This window comes from Lipophrys pholis, assembly GCF_963383615.2.
Source record: "Lipophrys pholis genome assembly, chromosome: 3".
Lineage (NCBI taxonomy): Eukaryota > Metazoa > Chordata > Actinopteri > Blenniiformes > Blenniidae > Lipophrys > Lipophrys pholis.
The window spans coordinates 32,904,282-32,923,278 of record NC_137627.1 but is presented as its reverse complement, the minus strand read 5'-3'; the positions used below and the strand labels follow the sequence as shown (position 1 = coordinate 32,923,278).

At 41.2% G+C, this 18,997-nt stretch overlaps 1 protein-coding gene across 1 annotated transcript in view; it reads right to left on the bottom strand.

The window, feature by feature from the left end:
• The window catches only part of arhgap32a (Rho GTPase activating protein 32a), a 41,540-nt gene extending 22,543 nt beyond the window's left edge, over positions 1 to 18,997 (bottom strand). Inside the window, exons 1-5 of the mRNA XM_080459887.1 lie at positions 18,878 to 18,997; positions 6,856 to 6,969; positions 5,771 to 5,876; positions 2,106 to 2,197; positions 1,773 to 1,857 (exon numbers count right to left, since the gene is read on the bottom strand). Coding sequence (XP_080316013.1) covers positions 1,773 to 1,857; positions 2,106 to 2,197; positions 5,771 to 5,876; positions 6,856 to 6,944 — 372 coding nt within the window. The 5' untranslated portion in view covers positions 6,945 to 6,969; positions 18,878 to 18,997. The remainder of the gene's footprint in view (positions 1 to 1,772; positions 1,858 to 2,105; positions 2,198 to 5,770; positions 5,877 to 6,855; positions 6,970 to 18,877) is intronic.

Here is an 18,997-nt window from a genome sequence, read left to right as displayed (position 1 = left end):
CCCAAGTCCACTTCTCTAACCTCTAGTCCAGGGGTGGCCAACCACTCAGATACCAAGAGCCACAAAAATTACACGAAAAGACAAAAAGGGAAAATGCATAAGCTATGATAGCTCTCCATATGGAAATACACAAGTGAGACAACTGTTGGCAAGGCATGGATTTACAGCATTAACAGGAATAATTTCATCCCCTCACTGCACACAACTGTGCAGGGACCCTCTGCAAATTAGGAAACTGCTACAACAGCAAAGACAGATACAAAAAACACATATCACTACCAAACCAAGTATTGCAGTAAGATCAAGTGAGGCAGCAGTGCTTTTTGTGACACTGAAATAAATACAAATCACATAGTTTGGTATTTTTGTGTTATTTATCTTCGCTTTTGCAGCAGTTTGTAATTTGCGGTCCCTGCACATTGGTCATAGCCGGCTGTTCATGGAGAACAATGTTGTTTCTGTTTTTGTGTTTAACTGTGTGACAACGTTGAGTGAGCGAGCCACACTCCGATAGTTTCAGTTAATGCATCTAAGCTGCAGCTCGCGGGTCACGAGTTGGTCACCCCTGCTCTAGTCCATCACTAGACCAATGGATGTGGCTGCCATGTAAGACGAACTATATAGGTTCAGAGTCTTGCTCAAGGACACTTTAAGATGTTTACAGGTGGAGATGGGCAATTGAACCTGCAACCTTTTGTCTGAAAGATGACCACCAGTGCAAATGTTCAAGTAAGAGACCACACTTGAAGATACTTATTTTGAGGTAGATGCACCTGGTCCAGTATTCTTCACAGCAGATCATCTGCCTCCACCATCTCCTGCCTCCTTGACTGTTCCACCAGCCATCTCTGTGCCCTCCTTCTCTGAATCCACGAAATGCAAGTAATTTCATTTTAGCTTCACCAGAACAAAAGCACAACACAACTGCACTCCATCTTACTCATGTTTTTACCTGAAAATGCTGACTCTACTGTGTCCTTGTTTACTTGAAGCTGTGGTTGATGTTTTGGCCTGACTCAGGTGTTTCACTGGGTGTTGGTGTAGTTAGGTGTGGCAGGTCATCCATAAGGTCACAGGGGCAATCAGGGGACGAGGAGATAAGGTGGTTTTTACTGTACACTTTGATAGTTATCGTCCATGCCTAAGAAATTAACTAGTTTACTGAATAAAAGGGCGACATGACCAGATTGTTTCGACCGTGTACACCTGCGTTATTTGGAGCGTGTCAAAAACAGGATCTTCTCCTGCATTCAGCATTATGACTAATTGTGGGTCAGGAAACTCAATTAACCTCAGTTAACTGTGTGATTCTTGTTCAGGCAATTCTGCCACAACTGTTTAGTTGGGATTCAAACTAGTTTCCCCAAATTTCCAGGTCAAGACTTAATGTAAAGCTCTCCCAAAGAGAGGGATAACATTAGCTCATGGTGTCATCAAGACACCAGTTTAAGTTGCTGGTGAAGCTCATTTGCTTGGCAAAGGGTCAAAGCTTTATACTGCCACACAATGTTGGATTCCTGAATCGAAACATCTGCCCAACAGCTCTAATGTGGATTTATAGGGGAAGGAGGAAAACTGCACTAATGAATGTGGACTGTCCAGAAATAAACTAACAAGGACATTGATTCAGCTGCCACACTGCATCTTAACAATGATGCATTTCTGGAGTAATTCAGCAAAATGGCCACTGAGCCTGAGCCAAAGACACAATTACTGAACACAGTGGCTGTGTGTAGCTGAAGGTGGTTGAAGTAGTTTTTCTCTGGGCTCACCTGAACGTTGCCAAAATCAACAGTCTCGTAATGGAAATGGGCACACTCTGCCAATCTGGGGAAGTGACCTCTGGGGAACGTCAGCCTAAAAAAAAAATACAAGAGGAAGTGATCAGTATTCACGACACACTGATGCTGTGATGGAGAGGAAGGCGCAGTGAAAGAGAGCTGAAGGGAGAGATTAGCCCTGCATGTGAGAACAGGGTTAGAGATGCAGTCTCGTCTGTCTGAGTCATGACCATCATTTCATGGGTCCTCATTTCTGTGGCCTGAATAAGAGGCCTGGTTTTCACGGCCTATAATAGCAGCAATGCTGTCACCGGGAACACCTACTTTTTCATGTTCTTGACCTTCATGCTGGCTGTGCTGACGCAGGAGCGCAGGAGGGGCTCGGCTGGGTGCTCTGTGACATCATCAGTCCTTGCCTGCAGAAAGCAGAGAGCAGTCGGTAACAGGCGGTCACGGTGAGACTGCTGCAGGCCCGGTTAAAGTCCACAGTCATTATGCTGCTCACATAAAACGAGGGGGTGGAGCCGCAAATGACATGAGCTGCACTTTAAAACATCAGGGTGAAGACATGTATCACCTGTGCAAACTTAAATAAACAGTACTGACATGATGCCATGCATGTAGTTATGTCATAGTGTCATGCAGAAACCAAGAAAAATAATTTTATAAGTACCTGTATATCAAATAGCATACTGATACAATATTTGACGACTCAAATTTTGAAAAAACAATGATTACTTTATTGGACAAAACAGATTATTCAAGATAATAAAGACTAAACAAACAAATTAGATAAAAGCTTTAAAAAAATGTGTGAGAAATTAATGTTAGATATGGTATGCAATGTGTTTTGCAAGATTATGTGGCACAGTACACCATGCAGCAACATGACAAGAAGTAAGATACCATAGTGTAACACAACACATCGTGGTGCTGTGCAGCATTACAGGTGCAACATACCACGTCTTCTAATGCCACATTATTTATATTCCTCTCAGGCTATTCTGGGCTATGCTCTGCTCAAGTTGCATTACATTTTGTTGTGGGGAAGCATGCATAGTTATATTTGGTAATACTGTGCTATAGTTCACTCTGCAGTACTTTAATCACAATGCAGTTGTCCATAATATTGTCTCTATTTTACTTAGTTGTGTAATGCTATTCATACACAGTGTATTGATCTACGCTCCAATGAAACGTACTATTACATGCACGCTAAGGTTACAGTCAAGCCGTGGGATTTTATTTCACTCTGTGTGGAGATCCATTACAGTGTTAAATGTTGGGACGAGGTCATCATCAACTCTTTTCAATCATGTGTACATGAGTACTTCCTATGGCTTTTTTTTAAATTTTGGGAAAAAAATAAAAGGTAAGAAATCTTTACTTAACAGCACTTTATAAGATCACATCACACAATCATTCATCCTGTGACACTAATGGATGCCAGGCAAGGTGCCAGCACACTCTGGGAGAAACTTGTGTTTCAGACTGTTGTTCAAGGACAATTAGACACATGAGCAGGATAAAATGGAGGAATGAACTAAAATTGTGAGATTGGAAGATGGACTGATCTACATCCATCTCAATAAAATACCTTCTCTAAATGTTATCAGGCAGGTTGTCACAATAATGAATGAATTTCTAGGAAAGTGAAGAAAATCCTGAAGGTTGTGCAGTTATAATGAGCTGCTTTTTGTCCCCCTTGGCTTCATGGAGGTTTGTTTGTGTTACACAGTAGAGAGAGTTAGATCTCTGGCAAGTGTGAGTCAAACCAATTCACAATATCTTGGTGTGTGAAATAAGACAAAGCCTCAGGGTTTGAATTCCAGCCCAGCAGGAACCTCTTCAAAACACACCCTCATCTCCAAACGCCGCAGCGTGGCATCAACACTACACTCTCCAATTTATGGACAAACCTGTGAACATGTGCTTTAAATTATACATACATTATTGATCTCTATCAGAAAATCATTTCTTAACCTTAACTAGGATCCAACATGTCTGTCTTTGTATGCTATAAGCGCATTATATTATATATTTTTACAGTATATGTCAGCTGCAATGCACTAGAATGAAAATACTGTCAGTCAACTTTATATCGTGCTGTTTCAACCTGCTTTACATGATGAATTGCATTCACCCCGATGACACACAATCATCCACACACTCCCACACAGATATGGACAGCAGCTATACATGATGTTTGCACATCATCTGGAGAAATATAGACAAGGCCAGATGGAGTGTTTGTCTCTCTGCACCAGCAGATGTGGTGGACTTTCAACCTGTGAGTAATCTGACCCCAGACCCAATGCCATGTGTGATAAACTCCATCTCATCTGACCATAAATTGACTTCAAATAACGACTGTATGGTAACAGGCATTAAAAACTATATTGTATAAACAGATATCTGGTTCTCATGAATATCCAGTAGCCTATGGGGCTGGTGTGAGGTTTTGAAACGCCACAGTGTTGGCACAGCAGTGAAAAATAAACTGAGTTTAGACATTTATAGAAGTGTCTTCCATCAATGTTCTGCACCGTGTATATATTACTATTTAATATTACAAAATTAAGTTTAATTCTGTTTTGACACTATTTCAACTCAATTAGATGTATTCTGTTTATTATTTACTCTGTGTAGCAACACTACAAGTAAGGATTAATACAGTATTTCTATTCTATTCTATTCTATATGGTTGCTTTCTCTAAGACACCTGACTATAATCAATGTCTCATGATCAGCTTTTGAGATGACGCAGACATCTAAAACACAGAGGACTGTCTTGAGCAGAGCGAGGATTGGATTTATCGTCACTTTATTGTGCTGCTGAAACCAGTTTATTCATAAACTATGACTTTCTATTTGCTAGTGGTCAAGGAGTGTGGTAGTGAGATTCATTTCAACTGTCTGAGTTTCTGAATCACTGGACTCCCGTGGATATATGGATCTAATTATAAACAGATGAAAATAGAAGGAAAGATAAAAAAAAAATAAAAAAAATCCAAGAGGCTTAAACACAAATCCTCCCCCAATGCAGGAGGAGGAGGAGGAGGAGGAGGAGGAGGAGGAGGAGGAATACAGGAAGGGAGGGAGGGAGGGAGGGAGGGAGGGAGGTCCTTGTGTGTCTGAAACAACACTGTCGTTACAGCCTCGCCCATCACCAGACAAACCACCTCGCTCACAGGTGACACATCCTCACACACAGGGAGAGGCCGTCTGAGTGCACTATCATAGAGGGAACCAGCTTTTCAAAAAGGAATAAAGCTTTTTTTCTCTCTTCATTTAAAATTAAAAGAACATGACTGACTTCATGCTCAACCCTCATTGTGAAAGACATTGTTTAGCTTTACCTTACCTTGTAGTCTTGGCTGTAGTCTAAATATGTTACCCGTTATCCTTAAACTGTGCATGTGTTGTCCTCTCAGTGCAATATATTCTAAAGAAGTTACTGAACACAATCTGTAGTATGTTTCCCAACATTTCTACAGAAAAAAAATCTGAAAAATGAAAAGTAACTATTCATTGTGGCCTCGTCAAAGCATGTGGCCCTTCAAATATTTGATGGACTGTATTTTTAATTTTTTTTACTGCAGCAACAATATATTGTCCCAGCAGTGTTTTAAAACGGAGCTATGACTACTTTGTGAGTTTCTGTGGTGAATAACCACTTGGAATATGCTTGGATGTGGCCTTTATTGTGACTGTAGTTTGGTTGCTTGACTGTAATTCAATTATTTTTTAGCCTGCAGCACAATAATTAACAAGAACATTTTAAATTGTCACTCTACATCCCCTTGGTATCACGCAAATTTACATGTGTTCCCACTTCTTGATCCACGACATGCACCACGTGACCCCAGTGGCGTCACATCGGGTTGACTTCATGGTGTGAATCACACACACAGCCTGTGGAGTCACGTGTGAGAAATTCATTTTCATGTAGTAACTGATGAGTCAGTCGTGTGTGTGCGTGTGTGTACCATGGCAGTAGATGTCTCCTGTCGCTGTGTCTCCTCTGGAGGATTACTGTTGGCTGCTTGAGGTATAGCGTCTTCATTTTCCAGGTCAGCAGATGGTAGCACATCACTGCGGGAAGACACATGTCACAAATGTAAATCCAAAGCATGAGAACATGCAGCCATGAAGACTCAGAGGAGGCGTGTAGTTTGTTAAAAAAAACACCAGAGGGAGCAAGTGATGGGGGATTCAGAATGTGTGGATTGGGCTGAAATCATGACATTGCAGTAGCATGGCCCAGAAAACATGTCGTGCTCATGTTTTAATACACTGCTATGTGCTTAAGATATGGGAAAACAGTAACTTTGCTGCTGTCAAAGGAAATGCAGCAAAACGCTGTCCGTTGTACAGATCATCCAAAGAAACGGGAGCATTTCCGGTGGGGTCAACAGAAAGCCACAGGGTCTTTTGTGTGCACTCAGAAAAGCAAAGCTCATCTATTCAGAGAGCCATAAAGGCAATCTACCCACAAGGGAGTGCTTCAACAACAACAAAAAAGAAAACCTTTACTGAAGATGTGACTCAGTGTGTCCATGAGAGGAGGGTGAGGTCTATTCAGCTTAACTTTCAGTAACAAAGAGACAAGAGAGAGAGAGACGGCGCTTGGATTTGTCACAATGATTCAGCGTGATGACATCAGGACATGAGGCCAAGAACACGGGCGCACAGTGTAATTTCTGTGATCCGCACTGACACAACGAATCACATAAACACAGGGTAAATGCAGCGCGGTGTGTGTGTGTGAGCCTGATGAGGCTTGAAGCGGGGACAGTTAGTCTGTCTGTCTCACTCTGTCTCTCTCTCAATCTCTCTCTCTCTCTCTCTCTCTCTCTCTCTAACAGGGTCACGTTTTAGCCCCATCGGCCTGCTGCTCCTCCTTCCATTCACACTGCATCCCGAAAGCAAACGCATGCATGTAAATGAGCGCACGGGTACACAAAACTGAACTTCCCGAAACGAGGAGTCTTAGTGGCTTTACATAATTCAGATCAGCTGACATGAAGCGTGGAGGAGGAAGATTAAAAAAAAAAAAAAGGGAGTAGCTCACCCCTCAAGGACGTCACTACTTCCTGGTTCTCCCTGGGGTCCTGAGGCAGCATTCTCAATCACCGCGGCAACCACGCATCCAGCCTCCATGATGCTGCCTTACTGCAACGGCCTGCTGTGGAGAAACATGAATGGGAGGAGAGGAAGGGAAGAGGGGAGACACGGAGAGAAAGAGAGAGAGAGAGAGAGAGAGAGCGAGAGAGAGAGGGTGGGTAAACAAGTGGAGAGGAAGAGTTAACCCACTTGAGGCAGCAGCGTGCGCGACTCTCAAGGCAAAGATCCACACAGACTGTAATCTGTGATGACATCATGCTACAGTGCTGAGATCCGCCTTGGTGATGAAGCACGTCAGGTTGCAAATTCACTGCGAGGCTTCACCCAGAACGTCAGCCTGTTTCTTGCGCCGCGCCGACACACTCGAGCTGGAACACACACACCCCGATCCTCTTCGATCAAAATGTGAAGAACATCATGGCCGCTTCAGCACCAGTCCCAGCGGTGACGCTTCGTAATATAGAGCGAATATTTGTTCTTACTCTAAAAAGGTTTTTCTACTTTGATGTGAGATGTTTTAAGAAATGTTCTGCCCCAATTGAAAATAAACCTCCGGTTTATGTGACACAAATATCTAATAAAGGTTGATGTGTTAGCACCTCTTGGTTAACCATCCCTCTCACTCATGGCTGTTTCTGCCAACTCCTTCAACAGAGACAATCAAATGTAGTGTTTAATTGATTTTGGTGACGTGCTGCAGTAAATCTACTAAAATCTGCAAATTCTCCAACTTTCTCCATTTAGTTTAGTGTGGCACTACAGGTTTACACCACCAGATGGTGTATTGAGTCACTTCAAGAGAATAGAAATAGTTAACGCAACAATGTCTGAAGCCAAACCCAATGCGGATGGCTGCTACTACAAACCAAAAGAGCCAAAGAGAAAAACACTGAAGCCATTTTGAAGAACAAACTGACACTAAATATATATATATATACGTATATACACTGACACCTAACGCACAACCAGAAAAGACTGATGAATAAACCATATAAACTACTACTGCTACTGCTATTATCATATTTGGTCTCTTCATTTTTTTCCTGTTTTAAAACTAACATTATGAGTTCATGACAATCACAGAAGACAAGAAAAATGGTAAAGTGACACATTACGAAACGTGCTGCTTGTGTCCGATTTTTTGAATTTGTGCAAAAAAACATAAAAAGCACAAGGATTTTCTGCTTAAAAATGTCATATATAAACATAAACACAGATGGGTTTTGTTTCTTTGCCTTCAGAAGAAGAATCTTTCCCTGGCACCTGCACAGCATCATCCAAATGATGCCCTTGTTTTACAGTTTTGATGATGAAATACAAAAGATGTCATAGTAGTATAATGATATAATAATAATAGTATAGTAGGGATCTTCCTACTCCTTGTTGTTCATGCAAATGTAGATTAAGTGGATTTTGTTGTTTCTTTTGTTTTTGTTTCATTCATCTAAATATTAGATATATCTTTCTTTGTTTAAGCTTGTATATTCAAAATAAAAGATTCAAACATTCATAGGAATAAAAGAGTGTAAATGGACGCACTGGGAGCAGACAGACTGTATATTATAAGACCTGAGATTATAGGACAGCAGTCTTGAATGAGATTTGTCAACACCTCTTAGAGAAATCCAATATCTCACTCAGACATCATTTTAATCTATAGCTCATGAAATATGTGTGATAGTTCAGTCAGTTTGATACACGTGGCATTTCATTATGTTAAATTTAGACTTTAGTGGCTCCGAATAGTCTCGGGTAAAAATGTACCCTTGAAATACCAGTCAAGATCAGCAAAGCATGTTTAAAAGGCAACAAAATCCAAAAAGCTGTGTCACTGATACATTTTTAAACTTCCAGATGAAGGTCTACTTGTTGCGCCTTGATTCCTCCTTTTCGGCAAGTGACCGGAGTTCATGATTTTAAGTATCTACACTTTGAGAAATGTTAAATGTTTCACCTTTGTGATACAATTATACAATCTTGTGGCCACAGGCAGGTATTTTGATTCCCTTTTAAGGCTATTTAACCATATTGTGTTGTCACAACTTAAAAATAATCCGTGATATGAATGGTAAACAGTAGAAATATTGATGTTAATATAAATGTTCATAGAGGAAATCCCTATTACTGACTATCCATTAATTATGCCACTTATTAGTGATATTTTAAGGAAATCTAACCAACTGTGAGGGTTTTGGGGCACCCTGTGTCAGGAGTATTAAATCCTCAACAGACTTTACACAGAAAATTTCACCTGGTTAAAACTCCAAACGTGTTTTAATCTTTTTATTGTTGGCAGGTCAGAAATGTGTGTGAGGCCTCTTTAATTGTTTTGTAGATAATTATTTCACATTTTAAACTAAACATGAAAAAATGTTCTGGGGGAAAAAAGGAAAATCAAGTGTAAAATGTAATGTGATGTAATGTATTGTAATAGAATAGAATAGAATGGAATACAAATACTTTATTAATTCCAGAGAGAATTTCTTGAAACCAAAAAGATTCTTTAAATTTCAATTTTGGCCTCTCAGTAAAAAAATACGAAAATCATCTGATCTATAAAACTATTGTAATACTGCATTGTGAGAATCTATTTTACAAAAATGCTTGGAGACTATTTGGAATTTCCAATGTATGAATATTATTGGGAAGATTGCATGCATTTCATCCAAATGTTTTGAAATTAATCTGTACTAATTTAAGTTTTTTGTTTTTGTTTTTTTAATACCAATAAGGTTCAGTTATATTTACCAGGAATTTGCTTTTCCTATTTGCAGCATGTTGGGGTGTCTCGGTAAAAAGGAGCACAGAAGACTGTCTGGACCCTAAGCATGAAGTTCTGCATTTAAGTGAGCTTTCTTACACTTGTTGGGTTATTTCCATGCGTATTATTTAAATGTAAAATTCTGTATTTAGAGCTACATTAATGAAATTAAGGAATTTTCTTTCTCATCTGTAAAACTGTGTAAAAGCAGGTTGTGCTATAGCTCTGCTGTTGTATCTCTGTGTCGAATAACTCTGCTTTGTGTTGTTTCCACACTCATGTTTCCCTTTAGAAAGGTTAAGAGTTAAACCTAAGTTTAGAATAATTGAGTTTATGTGATGCTCACATGGTGCACGTCCATCCATTGCTTTTTCCGTATGTCAGCTGTGTGCCATAGACGTTTCTTCCCACTAACGCAGACAAACCACTTTACCGTGATGGGATTTCTCATGGTCCAAACTCAGTGTCTTCATGTCTACTTTGATATCCGTTTAACAGGCGTCACTGTAATCTTGATTAACACACTGTTATAAATACTGTTTAGAACAAACATGCCGATTTTTGGTTTTCCTTTAAAGGGGACATATCATGCTAAATCCACTTTTTTAGCCCTTAAATGCATTTTGTTGTATATTTAGAGTGTTTAGAAGTACAGAAAAGTTCAAAGTAGTCTCTTCAGGTGCTCCGTTGATATCTTTATATTCTGTTTTGGTCATATTTTGCGATCGGTTTCGATTTTTCTATTCTCTATTACGTTTTTTGAACAATGACGTCACAGTATTCTCAGCGGAACTGCCAAATTAGGACATCGACATTTCGAGCAATCCGCCATTTTTGTTTCTCGCTGCGATTTTGTAGTCCAACCGAAGTTACGAGAGGATAAGTCGAAATGTTCGGTTGTTGGATGTAGTAACCCACAAGCTTCGTTACACCGTCTCCCAGCATCAGAACCTTTTCGAAGTGCCTGGTTGAGTTTTATTTTTCACAGAAATGTACCCACATCTGTGGGTAAGGTCATTTTTGTGTGCGCGAATCACTTTAAGGACGACTGCTTCAACAACCTCCGCCAGTATAAAGAAGGATTTGCCGAAAGACTTCGTCTGATTGAGCGGTCAGTTCCTTCTATCTATGGAGACGACGAACAGAGCACTTCGGTAAGCTGTATATAACGCTAAAAAGTGTGATGATAAGACGTCCCTGTCATTGTTTTGTTAGCATTAGCAGTTGCACCGTCTTCATATGTTAGCGCTGTGTGCTCGTTTTAGATTATAATGTAACTTCTGTGTTAAATAGTCGTTGTAATACAGGCAGTATTGTGGTAGTGGGCATGGATGGAGAAGTTAGTGTAAATATAGTAACACACCATTGCGTTACATCCATATGAAGACGTTGTTCTGTAGGTGCATCATCGTCATTTTCATCTCGCTCCGCCGGGTCCGACTCTGGCTCCAACATGTATGGCTGGATGGACAAATCTTCCGTTGTTGACATTTTGTAAATAATGTGTGAATATAAAGTTTCTGCGCCGCTAGATAATTGTATCTGTTCTATCAAACTACAAAGATGGCCGAACGGGGTGGCGTTGAACCGAGTATCACCTCTGCAACCTGGAGAGGAGGCGGGGTATGAAGTGTCTCATTTGCATTTGAAGAGACCGCCCCAAAACGAGTTGCTCTCAGAAGCGCATCAGAAAAGGGGTAGAAAAGGGGCCTGTGGAGCTCTAATAATGAGGAATTCAGACCCAAGCATTGCAGTTTCGCGTTGTATAGACCACAACTGTATGATTTATATGTAAAAAGGAAGGATTTAAAAGCATGATATGTCTCCTTTAAGTTGATTCAAATCCATTTTGGCAGATCATGATGTATTTCATTGGTCACAGAGGCTTAAAGCAACATGTTTAAACTTGGGAATATGACGCTAATTAATGATTGTAAATTATTAAATTGTGTGTGTGTGTGTGTGTGTGTGTGTGTGTGTGTGTGTGTGTGTGTGTGTGTGTGTGTGTGTGTGTGTGTGTGTGTGTGCTGAGAGTGTATCCTGCCTTCACCCATTGTTAGCTGGGTTCAGCTCCAGCGCTCTGTGGCCATAATAAGGCCAATGTCGTATAGAAGAGAGATGAATGGATGACTATAATGAGGAATTACATGCATGCTTGCCCTAATAAGTTCAGGCTAATGTTAATATAAGGTAATATAGAAGGTTATAGACTGAAACCACGATAAACAAACCATGAACCTACTATGAACCTATTAAGACAGGCATGCATGCAATTCTACTTTAGCCTCAGTTGCAATGTAAACATCTTTCCATGATGTTGCTTTAATCCTTGGCAATAGATAAAATCAATCTGCAGAAATACATAAAATTACATCCATGAGGATCACAGTCTGAAGCAGGTCTTAATGTTTCAAACAAGCTCAACAGCAGAATATTTCAGCGATTCCCTCCTTTGTTGTATAAACACAGATCTACATGTGTCTGGATGGTTTCAGTCTACAGGAGGACTGATACTATGATGGCCCCCCCATCAGTCACTCGTGAAAACTACTCCTCTCTTTATGTACTGTAAACAAACAGGAAGAATGTCCTGATCAAGCAAACTTCTCCTATAATGTTCCCATAACTGGCTTGTAAACATGCTTATTCTTCAAACACTGACTTGAGGGCAAGTGGGCGGTGAAATGGTGCCTTCTAACACCTTCTGAAGTCCGGCCCTTATAAAAGCTGTCAGATTAAAACTGAGGCAGTTGAACATCCTCCCTGGGGAGCCCCTGCTAAGCACCGCTGAAATGTTTGGAGTGGATTCACTGGGGCCCGTCCGATGGCAGTAGTAGCAGTTTCCCACCAGCCCCTCCTGGCTCCGAGCCTCACTCAGTTCGCTGTTGACGGACTTCCACAAAGCTTGCTGACTCAGCAGAATGTGAGCCGGCAGACAGATCGGACTCCGCTCTGTCCACATCTCATACTGTATCTCCTCTCTAATGGGCAGAGTGACCTTGCCGTAGTGTGTTGCCAACGCAATACACTTACAGAAAATGAATTCACTGTTTAGCTGGGTTACATCGAGCGAAGCTCCATGAGGGCCACTTGGGAAAAAACATCCCTGGAAAGTGAAAAGACGTGAGGAGGATGTTTAAAACAATCAGTATACTCTTAAATGTACAACAGAGCTGAACTTTGTTTACAATATTTCGGTGAGTTTCTGTTTAGAGGGCACCGGGATTCCTTTTAGTTTCATAAATTCAATGATAAAAAATATGTTGCATGGCAGAGGGCACCATACCTGACCTTGCTGATTGTACAACGTCAGGCAGGGAGTCTTTTCAAGTGCAGGAACATGTTGTACAGCACATTGCAGAGGAGGATAGCCAGCCGAGCTGGTGGGTGAGGAGCTAACGACAGCCTAGAGCAACATATGAAGGAGCATTGTGAATCTCACGATACATCCTGAGTGTGACTATTTTGGAAACGCCCCAAATAGCTCGAGTTATAAAAAGACGAGGCTGTCATGAGTGTGAAAAGTCCGCAAAAAAATCAAGAGAATGGGCAGATGTATAGGTCAGAAAATAAAACTAAGTCAAGCGCTACACCGGCATACTGTCGTGAAACCTCAGAGGTGACCCTGCACGCTGTGTTGGAGAATCGAGAATAAATCTTCATTGTTCTGTTTGTTCATCACTCATCTTCACAGTAACGACCATTCAAGATGCATGAATGCGAAGACTCTCTCCACCTGTCACACTTTGAGAAAGAGGCGCTTCTCTGATGTCAGGAGGCTAGAGATAGAGCAGGAACAAAAGAGAGTCGTCCCGCTATCTGATGGCCTACATGGAGTTTTCAAGGAAAATAGGCCAGCCTACACAATCGTGCACGGCGCTTCTGAAACCAGTATCGGAGAAAAATGGCCACCTGTATATTTGCAGCTCGGAACAGACGTGTCCGAGTGAGTCACAGACACTTCGTCACATATGAGAGGAGGAAGAAAGTGAAAGCCAAGAAAAGAAGAAAAACTGGCATGTCAACTTTTCAGCAATGATTATACGTGGAACTCCCTCGCACTAATTCTAATACAGCTCCTATGGTTTCACAAGCACATTTGAGGGTTTTGACATGTGATTAAAACTTTTACTGTCACCACATAGTTTAAGGTGGGCTGTAACAGGACCTATTCACATTTTCAAAATACAAATTAAAGAGATCAGAAAGATGTCATGACAGGGTGAAGTAGTATTCAGACTGATCTGTCATCACATGAGCTGGCCTAAAGGGTTCATATTACGTAAATTTCACTTTTTGAAGGTTTTCTTACAGTAATAATCGTCCTCTTACACCCTATAGAGTGTCATCTTGGGTTTAGCCAATCCTAGTCAAGGTCGGCCCTCCCTTTGACTCCTCCCACAATTAGCTCTGCTCTGGCACATGGCACAATGAGAGGAAGTACTTCCTCCTCTTCCCAAGAAGGGCATGTGTGGGCGGAGCCAGTTCAGCTCACACAGACACAGCAGATTGTGAATGTCGTTCCTATGATCCAATATTCAAATGGAGGAAAATCAAGGAAAACCTGGATTTGGGGAAATAAACTTTGAATACAGTGTTTTTGGATCAATTAGACCCATGTGAAAGTGTTGAAAAGCTGGACAATATGACTTCTTTAAAGAATCAGATAGCTTCACAACCCTGTGTAATGTGTTTTACATAGGTATTAATATACATATATACATAGCTTCAGTCCATAACTGAATATCTCTGGTTCTGGCCTGGGGGCCTTCTTGAACATGCATCTCAAAACATGAGCTCAAGGTGAATTTCTGCCTTCAAAACTATTGAGTCTGTGAGGTTTTCTGCCTCGGCGTGTTTTTCCCTGTGATGGATGGACTGGAGACCTGTTAGCTTTTCCAGCACTCTATGAACCTCGGGAGGGCAAGCCGGTATAGAAGAGTTGTGCAATGTTTGGGTTTTTATGAAGTAACGTCTGTGTGACGTGAGGTGTTGCCCCACTATTCATTCAGTTTGTTGTTGACCCATAGCACACAAATGTAAGTGTGTGCTCAGGGATGAAAGCAGGAGAGCGACACCTGCATTGAACTGCCTTCTTAAGAAAGCAATATTTCTGTTAGAAAATAAGAAATGTAAGATCAATCATTGATTTTCTGTAGTTATCAAAAGGCTTATGATTCAACTTTGTTAGCTTACAGTCAGACAGAGGGTAACGTTAGCATTCATCTGGACATGCGTTTGTGAAATGAATGCTAAAATCCCATGTTTGCTCTGTGTTTTTTTTACTATTTTGCTCTGCACCACCTCCTGAGGAAAGTAGCTGCTCTGTTTGCTTGCAGTTTTGTGCGGGGCAGATTGTCTTTTTCAGACATGCTGCAGCTCGAAACCATGCAGGTGGTGGAGATTAGATGGAGCCCAAAGAAAAAAGGAAAACAGTCAAAACACTCGGGGGGGAGCTCAGGCAAACAACAAAAAAAATAGTCTGGTGAATAACCTCACTGAGCTACAGAGAAGGAGCAGTGCTGTGTGAGAATTAGTGTAAATTATAAAGTACGTCTTCATAAGGTTTCATTGTTGTGCTGCTGTGGATCAGTGTGACTGCTGATTCACTCATTTACTGGAGTTAGTTTGGAGTTAACTGGTGGTGCACACCAGGTATTTGGGCTGATTGATTATTATTATTATTAAATCAGTATTTTCATCTACTACAGGGAAGTAGAAGTTCTTAAACACTGGTTCTTGAAAGAAATACAGACATGAAGTAAAAATGTTGAGGAGAAAGCAGCAGAACAGAATAAACAAATTTTACAAATAAATCAGTCGGAAGAATAAACGTTGGCAAACAGTAAATCTAACAGCTTCAGAGAGACTGCGGCGCCACAAGCTTCATTTCATTAAAATAATAAGTAACAAAGCTCAAGGAAACGTCGGTAACTGGATCTGTGGTGGTGCTACAGTGATATTGTTTATTTTCAACGCATGGTTACGAGTGACCCTGTTTTCAAAAGCACTCAATCACAATCTATTATTAACTCAAACGTACTGATTGCAGCAGCTTTGAAGAGGAAGCGGGCCGCTGAGGCCAGCGGGTGATAAAAGTTTGGTTTTTCGAGCTCTCATCCTCGCCTCTGAATCAAATGCAGACACACGATGCGCAGTGGAGAGAAAGCCTGGCGGTTGCCATGACAACCCCTCTCCCATCCATCGTGACTTGATGCTCCTCCAGACTGAGGATGAGGTAACGCGAGGAGGCAAATGGAGTCTCGGAGGAGCCCCTGACCGGCAGTCCCTCCCCCCAACGACCCGACACACGGTGGGCCCGAGGCGGTGCTGCCGATCAAACCTCTGAACATCCAGCACGCCATGAAAACCCACCATCGAACGGAGGAGCATCCAGTCGCTCCTCATAGGTCCGGAGGTGGAGGAGGAGTTGGAGGAGGAGGGGTGTATATGGTGACGGAGGGGGCAGCCATTTGATCCTATAATCTTCTTGAAATGTACTGGAGTGAGATTAACTTTAGTTCATCTCGCACCGAGTCAGTGTCGCCGCTCAATCTTTGCCCCGCGCCCCGCGGAGTCGCAGTGATCCCTGATGAAGGGGCAGGGAGCGGGCCGAACAGCAGGACGATTAAACCCCCGCACAACAAAGACCCAAATATTTAATCAACAATCCGATCTGCCGCTCGGGATCACTCCTCCCCGAGTCCCGCGGTGATGATTCGGTGAAAACACAAGGAAATGTTGTGAGATGAAATACTTTGATATGCCTGGGATGCTCAGAAATATAAACCTAACAACCTTTAACTCGCTCAACTCCAAGACTCCCACACAGTGATACAAGCTGGCAGTCTAACGTAATCCTACACAGCTTCTCTGCAACAGCTGCAAACTTTGTTCGGCTCATGTTCAGATACAGTTGTTGACTCAACTCTGTGGTAAAACATCCATTAGGCTGTAGTGCACATATAGAATATCAGGCAGCATCTGCAGGCAATGATGCTGTTTGTTTCCTTATTAATTACTTTATTCCTTAAGGTTGATTCAGAAAATAGAGGCATGCAAGGAGTACCTTTTATCCAGGAGGAACCTCTGGAAGGTTATAGATATGGATAATTCTAAATAAACGATAAAAAATTGTATCAGGCCACAGTGGTGAGGTTGACATTAAGGTACAAGAGTAGCAACAATGAAGACTCAATAAGGTAAATGTTTTACCAGTTGCCAGGTAATATTCATTAGTAGTTATAACAAGCAAAAGAAATGCTCTACTTGGTATCCACTCTACTTGTTAGTTGTTTATTTACTGTATATTTATATTTTCATCTTGTCTCTGATGTTTTTATTTTCTTCCTTTCGAGCACTTTGACTTGTTTAATGTATGAAAAGAAAGTGCTCCATAAATACTGTAATGCTAGTATGATTCTTTTTAATGTTGTTGCAAACAAAACATTTCATCCAGGTGAATAACGCCTCATTTCCTACTTGAAAAACTGTGGAAGTGGGAAGTGGGACAGTTCCTTGTTGTATGGATATAATTAAAGAAGTTAGCATCATGCAGCTGACTGATACAGTCGAGCACTTAAATATTCAAAAATATTTAGTTTACAATCATTTACTAAGCTAGAAATAGGGACATTTTATATTTTGAAAGGTACATGATTTTTTTAAAGGAGGAAACTATTTGGTTTCCATTTTACTTTTCCATGAACACTTGTCAAGAATAATTTCAAATCAACATAAAATGCCAGACATGTGCTTGTTACTTTATAATCAACTCAAGAAATGAGGGGTAAAGCTGGCATGTTCTTCCTGTGCATGCATGAGTTTTGTCCACAGTTTTATCAGTTGAAATGGTGACTGTAAATTGGTGGTGGGTGTGGACGTCCATGCGGCTGTCTGTATGTGATGTGTGAAGCATCAGGGGGGTTAGATTACGATTTTTACATGTTTTAAAGGAAATCAGAGGGTCTCCAGGACAAAACACTGTTGTAAGCCACCCGTCCTGGTCAGCTGCAATCAGCTGCAGCCTCAAGGAAATTTATGGAATGTAAATGGACTTTTATCAATCACTTAATAATTAAAGTTTCTATAAAGTATGAGAGTATAAGGAACACCTCCACCAATATCCAAACACTCAATGAAAGTACTTCAAATTTGGACATTTGTTCTCAAACACACCCAAACCTACTCACTTCATTACCAAAACAATCATTTCTAAAGCTGGAAGCACCACGTGTATTCTGGTCAAATTATTCCAAACTCCTCCCATTAAGAATTAATCAGAGTCAAATACTCAACATGATTGATTCTCAGCAATTGTTTATGATGGTCAAATAGTGAGTACTATTTTTTTAACATTAAATTATTGTTAACAGCTTTCCGGATGGGCAAAAAACGTAACTCTTGTAATTCTTGAAATTTGAATCATTTGGTAAATCGTCACAGATAGTCTGCAACCACCATAACTGTTTTACACAGCACTAAATTGTGTATTTTATTGGGGGGAAAAAATTATAGTTATCGATTGATAAAATCCTGCTTTGGAAGGCGTCTCCCTGACCCCCCCCCCCAAAACATATTTACATTTGTATGTAATCTGTATCACAAAAAAAGCACAACACTTGCACATATTGTCGATGTTTTGCACATAATCTGAAATATTGTTATGAAAATGATTTACTCTTTATCACAATGAAACTTTGTTGACACTGTGTGTCATTCACACAGATTAAATTTTGTGTCTATATCTGGTGTTTTACAGTGTTTCCATGAGATAAAAACACCAACATGAAAATAGGTCGGGTTTTTTTTCCTAACGTGGTGCAATTCAGAACACATGAAGAGGTCTGAACAGACATGTCCAGAGGGGAAACTTCAGCAGCAGTGTACTCTGACCTGTGAGGCCTGGATCACCGGTAAAACACGCACATGCCTTTAAACGCGCGCGCGCACACAAACACACACACGCGCGCGCAACACGGTGATTAGCGACGGTTCATGTGGGAATAATGAAAATAAAGCAGGTGTTTTGTTGTCACCTGGCCTGCAGGCTGCAGTAGATCAACACACAGTTTGTGTGTGTGTGTGTGTGTGTGTGTGTGTGTGTGTGTGTGTGTGTGTGTGTGTGTGTGTGTGTGTGTGTGTGTGTGTGTGTGTGTGTGTGTGTGTGTGTGTGTGTGTGTGTGTGTGTGTGTGTGTGTGTGTGTACCTGTGACAGTGCGCTGCGCTGCGCTCCGCTGCCTCCTCACGCTGAACGCCGTCGCGCTTCTCCGCCACCGAACATCCCGTCCGCATCGCACCGCAGCGGCCTCACCAGCTGCCGACAGCC